This window comes from Cajanus cajan, chromosome 6 (assembly GCF_000230855.2).
Source record: "Cajanus cajan strain Asha chromosome 6, NIPB_CcT2T_4, whole genome shotgun sequence".
Taxonomy (NCBI): domain Eukaryota; kingdom Viridiplantae; phylum Streptophyta; class Magnoliopsida; order Fabales; family Fabaceae; genus Cajanus; species Cajanus cajan.
Window position 1 is genome coordinate 39,766,462 of NC_138522.1, and position 11,498 is coordinate 39,777,959.

The following is an 11,498-nucleotide window of genomic DNA, read 5'->3' on the forward strand; positions in this document are numbered from 1 at the left end:
CAAATTATACTTCAACAATCAATACAATATATGAGTTTATTTTTTTAATACCAAAAAAAGAATAGAAGTATTTTTTATTTTTAATATTATTTTTGGTAACCTTTACTACATTATTTAATGATTATTAATGGTAGAGAAAAATATAGAAGAAAAAAAAAATCACGTGTGTATAGTCACTTCTTTGGTACGGTACATATCCACCGCGACGAGTAACGAACCAAGGACGGAGCCAAGGGGGGACCTACGGGTGCCACGGCCCCCCCAACAATTTTAATTTTTTTTTATATTTTTTTTTATATACTTTTGATACTTTAATTTTCATTTATTATAAATTATATATTATTTATTCTCGGCCCCCCAGTATTGAAATCCTGGCTCCGTCACAGGTAACGACAATATGATTATGAAGCCACTTTGGCACCGCCAAGCCCCGTGTGAACAATGATAATTGATAAGATGGGGTTACTATTAGATCGTTGATTTTGGAAGCAAGTTGTAAGATCCTTATCTATTTCTTTCATAATTACGCGTCTCTCTCGTGTACCTAGCTTTTTGTTTGTGTGTGTCGTGTGTTGTGTGTGTGTATAATGTATATATATACCTATCATCTCCTCCTAATTTATATGCTATATATAATTAAATCTGAATTAATCTGGCTCCTCTTGTGTGATTGAGAAGAAAACTATAATGGCGGTTGAGGAGTCACGTGAATCGGAGAAGAAGGTGTTTGACGCAGAAGCGGCGTCGTTTCTGGTGAGGGAGTTGAGGGAGAGGTTCGGTACTGGAAGGACGCGGAGTTATGAATGGAGAGTGACGCAGGTGAAGGCGCTACTGAAGGCGGTGGTTGACAACGAGGAACAGATCATCGACGCTCTTCGTTCCGACCTAGCCAAGCCTCCACTCGAAACCGTCGTCTACGAGGTGTGTGACTCTTCGTCTTCGCCGCCATCTTTATCTTCGTTTTCTGTGTTTGCTTGCTTTGCTTCGCTTTTTTTTTTTTTTTTTTTTTTTTTGTGTGTGTTAATTTGTTGTTCCCTGATACTTCATAGTGATCACAAATAGTTAGAACTTAGAAGATACACTCTACTAATACTAAACAAATAATTAGTTGGATCTCATTTTCATGAGTTAGGTTTGGAAAATTTTAAATTACTTGAAAGTCTTTAGACTCATTCGTAAAATATGGTTTTCCATCTTTTTATTTTTCAAGCAAAAGTCATAAGTCTCTATCATATAGACTCGAATCACATATATTGTCATTTTCTATGTATTATTTTACTTATTTAAAAAAAAAATCACATGTTCTCGTTACTATTGTCTCAAACCTTATCTCTCTATGTAAAAAAAAAAAAAAATTATCTCTCCAATAATTGTGATACTCATCTTTAAATAAGTTTGACATTGACAAAAAAAAGTGGGTAACGTTTGTTTCTTTCTTCCTTCATCATAATAAGAGAAAAAAGTCCACAGACTCTACTATTTTCTGCAGATCTCTTTTGTGTGATAATATAAATTATTTTTCATATTTATAAAATATAATTTTGATGTTCAAAAATATTTATTTATATAAATTTTAAATTAATATAATTTATATATTAAGATATAATATATTTATTTTGTTTATAATTTATTATAAATTTTATTTATATATAATAAACATTTATCATCTACATTAGTTATGAAAAGTTGTAATAATTTTATCCATCATAAATTCATTCAATTATAGTTTAATTAGTTATTCAAATACACTTACCATACTATAAATATCCTAAAACATTAAAGTGTCATTAAACCAATATTTTCTGTAAAAAAAAACAATATAATATTTGCTAGAGTTTAGTTTTCTGTAGTTTTTTTGTTTGTTTTCTTTTGTTTAGCTCTTGTAACAAAAAAAAAAAATCGATCCTCGAAAGAAAATCTTGATAAATAAATAGATTGGACCCAAATCTTTTATTTAAAAATTATGACAGTCTTTAAAATTAGTTTCTTTGTCATTAAAATAGTTTATGCTATGATGAAACATAAATGATAAAGATGGTTTAATGAATGTTAATAATCGCAATATATAGACTATTGTATAAAGTTGCTCATTTATTATTTTTTTGTTCTTGCATGTGTATATCTCTGGCAAGAGACTAATCCCAATTAACTTTCTTTGCTATACCTTATTTAGGTGCATTAAGTTATGAGAAAAAAAAAATGACATATACATTATAAATATATTACTAATTTTTATACATGTTTATACCATGCAAATGATATGGCAATCGCTTTATTTACTAGTACATGTTTTTATTTGTTACTCTGAATTGTTTTTTTCCCCCTTTCTTTCTATAAAGTTCTTACCGAGTGTTGAAAAAATAATTATTTATCCAAACCATGTTAAACCATACACACGAACAAATATATTAAACTCAGAGTGTACTAGTTAGTTTATTTAGGAAGTTTGAAAGACAATTTTCTGCATCTGCTGTGATCTTGTTACCTTCACGTTAAGGATGAGTGTTTTTGGTTATTGGGGAAACAATAAGTGTCAGTTTCACAACTAACTAATACAGCTTATATATAGTTGACCAACAGATAATTCATAGAGAGGTATAGAGTGTATATGCAATTCATAAATAAATAAATAAGAAGAAAGCTGTTTCTTAAATTCTAGGACAGTAGCACATGATGTCTTATTGCAGTTTTTTTTTTTTTTTTTTTTTTTCCATAAATCATAATACATCTTACCCTAGTTGTTTATAATCTCGGTTCTCGGCTTATGGTTTGGGTACATCCCATGAATAGGTTTAATTATGTTTGATTGTCTTTCTTGCCCTGAGTATCTCTTCCTCTACGGGCCTAAATATTAATATCACTCGTAATATTATAATTATTATTGACTCGATGAATTTTTGTATTCGAAAATGAATTCCCCACTAAATCTTTTGTGTTTTAAAGGAATTAAATATGTTTTATACACCTTAAATAATTAGCTAATAATGAAAATGTGTTAAAACACAAGTCACTACAAAAAAAAAAAGTAAAATATACCATTTGAATATATATATTTTTTTTAATTTAAACGTTTGGAACTTAAAATCACTGATCGGATCATTAATACAACGTCGTCAATGAGTACCTAATACAATTAATCCTCCTTTTTTTTTAATCCAAAATTGATATTATTATGTACGTAAAAGTCGCAACAAAGTACAAAATAGGTAGGTAAAACAATAAATTATATGACATTGTTTTATTCATGTAACTAATTGTGTCTAATGTGAAATTACTTGGCTGTTATTGATAATTATTGCAACTTATGTCACTAACATACACTTCTGATATTAAACGAATCGGAAAACACAATAAATCTATTTTTGCCAAGAAGCTGAAAGTGCAGTACATAAACACTTCAGACTTGTAATATAATATTGCAACTAAACATATTTTGGAATTTGGAGCTTTGGTGACAAGGACATAAAGCTGAAAATATGGAACAAAAAACTAGTTTTCTTATATTATCGACAGGTTGTGTAATGAATACACTGCTGCGTTGAAAATCATATTTTTCTTTCTACTCTTAACTAGTATAGTTTGTCTTGTAGATTGGCATGTTTAAAAACTCGTGTGAAGTCATACTGAAGGAATTGAAACATTGGATGGCACCAGAAAAGGTACATTTAATATGAATTTCTTCTGCTAAAAAGGAAATTATTGACCAATAATATTACTTTTATAATTTATTTTGTTCGTCATGTGATGTTCGATCGTTTCCTATTTCAGGTCAAAACTTCAATCAGAACTTTTCCTTCTTCAGCTGAAATAGTGCCTGAACCGTTGGGTGTTGTGTTAGTCATCTCTCCATGGAACTATCCAATTTGTATGTTAATATTGCTTGACCTTGAGTTTTATATATTTTTGAGCTGGCTTTTTTCAGCGATTTCTTTCCTCTTCTTTTTCTTTTAAAACCTACAATAAATTAATAACTACCTGGGTTTCCAGTGTTGTCCCTCGATCCAGTTGTTGGAGCTATAGCAGCTGGTAATGCTGTGATTTTAAAACCATCAGAAATTGCTCCGGCCTCATCATCACTACTAGCAAAATTGATTGAGAAGTATATGGATAACTCATTTATAAGAGTTGTCGAGGGGGCAGTTGATGAAACAACTGCACTGTTGCAGCAAAAGTGGGATAAGATTTTCTATACAGGTTTTTCTTCCTTTTAAATATTCTAGTTTTCTTTACAATCGGCATGCTTTCATGCTTATTATACACGTGCAAATTTGAAACCCCTCTTAAGGGAATTAAATAAATGCATATTTTGAACACAAAAGCAAGAGAATTAAGTGCATGTTTGTTTGTACATTCGATATTCAAATCCAAGATCAAAACCACGTCAATGATGCCAAAGCTATCTCTAATAAGTAATAACTTCATTTAAGTTATTCATATACTGGATTGTTAGGTAATGGAAGAGTGGGAGAAATAGTGATGACTGCTGCTGCAAAACACCTTACACCAGTTGTACTGGAGCTTGGAGGAAAATCTCCTGTTGTTGTTGATTCAAATATCGATTTACAGGTATATTTTGCTTTGCCTAAGCATTTTTTTCTCCAAGTACTTATTGTTACTCATTCTTAAGTTAATTTGTACTTACAGGTAGCCACTAGACGAATAATTTCTGGCAAGTGGGGGTTGAACAATGGACAAGCTTGCATTTCTCCAGATTATGTGATAACAACAAAAGACTACGCTCCCAAATTGGTATGAAAATTTCCCTACGTGTAATTACAATTCTGAACCTATGTCTTTATTTATTATTTGATGCCTTCTATTTTCAGGTGGATGCCCTAAAGACTGAATTGGAGAATTTTTATGGAAAGAACCCGTTGGAATCAGAAGATTTGTCCCGAATTGTGAGTTCCAACCACTTTGCTCGCTTGTCAAAGCTCTTGGATGATGATAAGGTTTCTGGCAAGATTGTTTATGGAGGTGAAAAGGATGAAAAGAAATTGTAAGCTCCCTTAATCTGTTTTTAAATTTGAAATTATTTTATTAAAGATATGCAATAGATCTTGACACTGGCTTTTTTATTCTCCTAAAATTTGCAGAAGGATTGCTCCCACTGTTTTACTGGATGTTCCGCGAGATTCTCTGATAATGGGCGAGGAGATATTTGGTCCATTGCTTCCTATCATCACGGTATGAATAAAGCCACATAAAGAACTGTGTATGAAATTTTCTCTTTAAATTTCATTTGTATTGCATTCTTTCATTGCTTTTACAATAATGAGCACATAACATTGATATGCGCTTCTTCAGTTGGAATAAGAGTCAAAAGTCGATTCTCAACTCATAAAGTAACCACTAACTTAGAAAATCAGAAATAAGATATCTCAGGGAAAACTTCAATTGTTTATATATTAGTAGCTAGTCTTTTGTGGACATTTACTAAACTTTTAAGCTAAATGTTAAACTAACGTGGAAACAGGTGTTTGTAATTTGAAAATTCTCAGCAATAGACTTTATTTGCTTCTTTTAATTTTAAAGCAATGAAATATTATCTTTTTGCTTTTGATCATTGTCAAAAGGTCTCTCAATCATTGGAATATATGTGTGTTTTATAAATTATTATTTCTTCTCTTATTTTATCGATGTGAGACTTGTTTGTATCCCAACACTATAAATTTCAATTCTTGCTTGGAACAGGTCAATAAACTGGAAGAAAGTATAGATGTCATAAATTCAGGAACAAAGCCCCTTGCTGCATATATATTTACAACCGACAAGAAGTTCAAGGAACAGTTCGTAATGAATGTTTCTGCCGGGGGTTTGCTTGTCAATGACACTGCCTTACATGTACAATTCGTTTCTTTGAAGTTTTTCCATGAATTTCATGTGTCTTTATGTGTGATTCTTAGTATCACTGAACAACATCGAAGTTCCTAATCAGCTTCAAAATTTCAGTATGAAATCATTTTTTTTATGCAAATTCTAAGGATACTTTAAACTTGAATGGATAGAAAACCTTTGAAATGCAACTTCAATTGTTTTTATTTCATGTGCGTGGTGCACGTGTATGTGTGTGTGCAATCATGTCTCTGCTTCTGTTGATTCATATTGAATTTTATGAATTTCTTCAAATAGCATGTTCGATCATAGATTATGATTTATTTTTAAAACTTTTCCCCCATCTATTGACATGGATATAGTCTTGTTATTCAATGTTCTGTATTTATGGTTTGAATCAATTAAATATCTGAACATTTTTCATGTGTGTTTTCCTTTTCCTGGTGCAGCTTGTGGTTCATACTTTGCCATTCGGGGGAGTTGGGGAGAGTGGGATGGGAGCGTACCACGGGAAGTTCTCCTTTGATGCTTTTACACACAAAAAAGCTGTTCTTTATCGCAGTTTTGCTGGTGATGGATCAATAAGGTACCCACCGTACACGGATACAAAACTGAGATTGATGAGGGCTCTTATTGGTGGTAGTATCCTTGGCATACTTCGTGCTCTTTTCAGATGGTCCTAAGTTTAATTTTTTTTCAAATCTAGCTGGTGTTGATGTATCTTTAGTTCTGCCTTATTTGTATTTTGGCATGCTGTTTAGTTTTTCTATTGATTTTGTTTTTAAGGAAATCCAATAAGCGAGGCTTGCCCTTGAAAAAGCAAATTAACTATTGTTAATTCTCTTCATGATTTTGTTAATATGTCTCGTTTTTGTAATGCGAATAAGTTGTGATATTGTGTACACATGTACATATAACATGCCCTTCGGCTTCGCGGAGGGATAAGGTTATTCTGATAAGATTTATTTTCATCTAAAACAATTAAAGTTTGATCAGCTATTCTGGTAAGAACAAAATACCACTTTTTATAAGAGGTGCTCACACCTAACATGAATTGTTTTGCTTTTTTGGGATTTATGGTGCTCTAAAGATTGAGAAATTTAATCTATTCGATCGATAAACAAAAGAAAGAATAAAAGAAAGGTTACAAAGGCTTTGATCATGAAGAATCCTGTAAAATACGAACAACCTCTGATCTTTGATTGTATGAGAGTTGTGTTGGAAACTCAACTAGAAACGTAATTTTCAAGTTTCCTCTCATCCCTGGTTCACTGGAGATTGGCATACCTTGGCCAAAAATGATCTTCTCATAGCCAGGGTGTATGATATTGTCAAGTGTCAAAGTCATGTGCTCTCCACCCAACAGTGGGACTAATATTGTACAGCCTGTGAGTGCCTTTACTAAGGAAATTTCTACACTCAATTCCAAATCATCCCCTTCTCTTCTAAATAACTCGTGTCTTTTCTCTGAGATGATACATATTATATCTTCTCTGTAGGCACCTGGTCTCTCATTCCCTTTTCCTTCAAATGTAATCTTTGTTCCTTTCTTCCATCCAGGTTGTACATTTATCGTCACCAATTCTTCCTCTTGAACTATTCCCCTGTAAAGAACAAATATCAAGCATATTCATTAAGCTTTTGCCAAATAAATAGTCGCTGAAATCCTGAGCTTGGAAAATCTTCACACACACGCAAATACATAGGAGACATACTAAGTGTGAGCCTGAAAGGTGTGAGGAGTTAATTTTGGTCAAAATTATTTTAATTATTTTTAATCTCAATCATCCATTTGAATTAGATGGTTATGATATTGGTTCTTCTCACACACTCTCACTTGATATGCTATCATATAATTTTAGTTATTACTCATTAGACTTGCTCCAGCCTCCACCTCTTATAGTCTGTCAAATATTACTTCTAAATTCTAATCTATCAGTGATTCATGGCACTAACAACATGAAATAAGATGGTATGTATCAATATACAAACAAATTGTTATATACCATCATTGTTTCACAATGTTGTGTGATGAAGTATAATTCTGATAGGATAGATTCATAATGACGTTTATACTATCTTTAGACAAAGATTATACGACAAAAGCAGATCTAATGACTAACATTTCTTTATTCTTAGTATACGTATATTTGAAATTACAACTTTAGATTTGTTGATATATTCTCAAAGTGTATCCAGCTATCATACTTTCAAAAAGCAACGATAGTGTATATTAGCAGGACTCTCTCCACACGTATATATTGGCATATATATTGACAAAATATATTGAAGTGTGTAAATCAGAAAGAAGAAAGGAACAAGGAATACTAATGCATGAATACGAACCCTGTATCTGTGAGGACATCCCTTGTGATCATGATCTTTTTCTTGCATCCATAGCACAAATCTTCCAGAGTGCATTCAATCTTTTTCTCAATTGGTGGGGGTTTTACCATCCCAGATGAATTAGAATACATGATTGGATTGCTGCTCCTGCGGCTGGCATTCCTTGAGTTCAGATGAGGAGGCATTGTGAAACTTCTGCTGCTGTTCCATGAAGAAGGGGTAGGCCTAAAATCGCAGCTCTTGCTTGAGGCGTGATTAGTCTTTCTGCATGCATTTCTAGACGCAGAAATTAAGGAATGAAAACACGAACTATCTAAGTTTCTATGCCTGCATAAACAACATCCTCTTGAACTCACGGGTCGATCATCATCATCTCCATTTAATCCAAAGCAGTGAATTCCTTTCGTGATTTTTTTATCTTGAATAGGTTCCTGGTGAGGAAATACAAAGTGAATATTTTCGTTAGACTTTCTCATTATTATCATCCTACGTACGTCATTGTACGTGCATTCATGCATGCATTCAAAGAAATTTCAAATATGGAAAATGCCATTCTCAGAATTAATTTATAACCATATTTTTGTTAACAAATGAGCCTGGAATCCCGATGTACTTAACTTAATGATCATATATTATAACAGCCTAGTAGTTATAACATGTAACTGTTTTGACTTTTGATGAACCTAATTAGAAACTTTTTACATGAAGAATGAGGGGTACATGAGAGAGTGATTCTAGATTCTATATACCTGTCGTGTTTGGTTGCGGCGTTGTAGGTTATCTCCACTAGAGGATGATGATGATTTCTTGTTAAGTACAGACCATCGTTTGATAATTGATTTGTATGGTTTGCAATGGTCACGAATGGAGTTTGTGCCAATCACAGGTAATGTAAACCATGAGAGAGAAAAAAGAAGGATGCAAGAAGATAAGATCATAATGCAACAGTAACAATGTCACCAGGTGAATGAATGGCGAACCAAATTTCGGGCGTTTTTATAACTGAGCCTTTTATTAGCACCATCTGTTATTAGGAAATTAAACGGAGTGACTTATCTTTTGTGAACTTCTTTATTATTTTCAGTCAATTTTTTTATACATTATTGTACCGTCTTACTTATTTGTTAAAGTTAGATTTGAAAAATATAATTAATTTTAAATATAATGTTATAATTGTTAAAGTTGATTAACAATAAACTCAAGACAACCAGTTATTAAACTTGAACGTCGTCAATACTTTACAAAACCTACCAAAAATATAATTGAGGTTCACACTATTTAGTTTATAATTAATTATAAAATTGATATATATATAGAGAGTATAATATGAGAATGTTATTTTTATGTAAGAATGAGAATGTTTAATCTTAATTTTTAAATTAAAATAAATAATTTAGATTAAAATATTATAAATAAAGTTATCATGTATTGTCATTATCAAAATTGTCTTTATTATTAACATTATCATATTTCCATAAAATCGCTGTCATCATTATTATCATTGTTATCATTATCATCATTATTACTATCATCATTGAATCATCACAATTATCATTGTTAAATCATCACTTCTAACCACTACCATTATCTTGAATTTTGTTTTTAGTTCTTGAACAAATATTTTTTCTTAGTTTTATCTCTTAAACTTTTGTTGATTCTCACTTTTATTCCTTAAATCTTTTTTCTTTTAAAAGGGTCTAATATACCCTAGCTTAATTATCCTCTCATAAAAGTAAATATTGAGTTATATTAAAAAAATTAACAACTGCTGTGGTCATTGAAATTTTACTTTAATGGACATGCATACTCAAAGAGGTTAACTAGTGTTAAAGGTGAAATTCTTCTAGTAGATTTCAAGTGATTCTCGATTTAACAAATAAAAATTCTAAGTTAAATTAGACACTATTAAATTTTGATTAATCATTAAGGGGATAATAGTACTTGATCTAAGAATTCTCAACATGTTATTAACTCCTTGTTTAATGATTTTGAGAATATCTTCCCTATCTAATGTTTTATGTTTATATATATATATGGGAGCATATCAAGTGCGAAAGAATTTATTATGAGAGATGAGAGAGTTAAAATATAACTCTTAGATTAATCAAGTGAGAGAAAATTTGAAGATTAATCAAGTGAGAGGAAATTAATCTAAGAGTTATATTTTAACCCTCTCATCTCTCATAATAAATTCTCTCTCACTTGATATGTTCCCTCTCTATATATATAATGTTTAAAAAAGTAAGAGGAGAAATTTAAACATGAAACACTATATTAGGCGTGTTATACATATGAAGTAGGAAATTAAAGTGTGAAGTTAAGTAGTAAATATGTAGAAAACGAGTTTTAACCATTTAATATATAATAAAAAAATTGAATGGTTAAGATGTTGTGGATTGAATTTGCATATTCCTCCCTTAATTAAAAAAATGTGTAAACTTGAGTGTTGTAGTGTAGTTAAGGGGCTCTTGCTAAGAAAAGAGGATGAGCATATCGAAATGAAAGGGGTATAATATATAAAGTTAATCACCTATACACTATCATTATAAAGACTTTATTACATTCACAATGTATAGGTGATTAATTTTTATATATATGTTGAAATGGGGGAGTGAGAATTTGACATGGGTTTAATGCGGGGTTTCCTGGCAACCACGAGCATTGAGAATTTATTAAGGTTCCCAAAAATTGATCTGTACCAAATCCAGCAGAGGTAGAGCCACTGCTGGCGGTTGTGGTTGGCCCCAACGATGTCATCGTAGTCTTCTTCATTAGTGTGACCACGTTTTTCAGAGCCACGGTAAAGAGGGAAAAAAAAAGAAAAAGCTAAAGGAGTATTCTTGGTAATTGCAAACCCCAATATTCATATAAAACAAAATTTTATAATTTTATAAATTAAAGATTTTTTTTTTTTGGTTCGTTTATAAATTAAAGATTTAAACAGCTAACTAAAAGCGAATTCTCAGACAATCGCTACCAGAAAAAATCTCAAAAATTTAAATAACTTTTTAGTGGGTGCAAAATTGCGGGATTTTGATTATAGTCTTTTTTCTCTGTAATTTTTTTTTTTTGTTCTTACCCTTAAATTAACCGTTAAATCTAATGGAAAAAAATCAACAAAAAAAAAATTTATAGAGATCAAAATAAAAAAAATGAGAATATTGCGTGGACCAAATAAAAAGAGACTAATATGAAAACAAAAAAAAAATAGAACTAAAATTAAGAGAAGTAAAATGAAAATAATTAAAATTAAGATGATTAAAATAAAAATAATTTTATTTTAAAGGGCTCTATTTAAGTTAAATTTATAAGTTTGA

At 31.0% G+C, this 11,498-nt stretch overlaps 2 protein-coding genes across 2 annotated transcripts; one reads left to right on the top strand and one right to left on the bottom strand.

Annotated features, from left to right (window-relative positions):
- The first annotated feature begins 537 nt into the window (after positions 1–537).
- Positions 538–6,739, top strand: LOC109808064 (aldehyde dehydrogenase family 3 member H1). Its single transcript, XM_083077045.1, has 10 exons — positions 538–921; positions 3,591–3,659; positions 3,769–3,865; positions 3,988–4,194; positions 4,451–4,566; positions 4,645–4,749; positions 4,827–4,999; positions 5,097–5,187; positions 5,695–5,844; positions 6,285–6,739. Exons 1-10 carry the CDS (start codon positions 688–690, stop codon positions 6,516–6,518), a joined length of 1,476 nt encoding a protein of 491 aa, XP_082933171.1. The 5' UTR covers positions 538–687; the 3' UTR covers positions 6,519–6,739.
- Positions 6,740–6,926: 187 nt separating this feature from the next.
- LOC109808065 (uncharacterized) lies at positions 6,927–9,206 on the bottom strand. The gene is made up of 3 exons (XM_029273107.2): positions 8,931–9,206; positions 8,182–8,612; positions 6,927–7,439 (listed from the first exon to the last, which is right to left on the bottom strand). The coding sequence occupies exons 1-3, from the start codon at positions 9,117–9,119 to the stop codon at positions 6,995–6,997; spliced, it is 1,065 nt and encodes a 354-aa protein (XP_029128940.2). The 5' UTR covers positions 9,120–9,206; the 3' UTR covers positions 6,927–6,994.
- Positions 9,207–11,498: the final 2,292 nt, after the last annotated feature.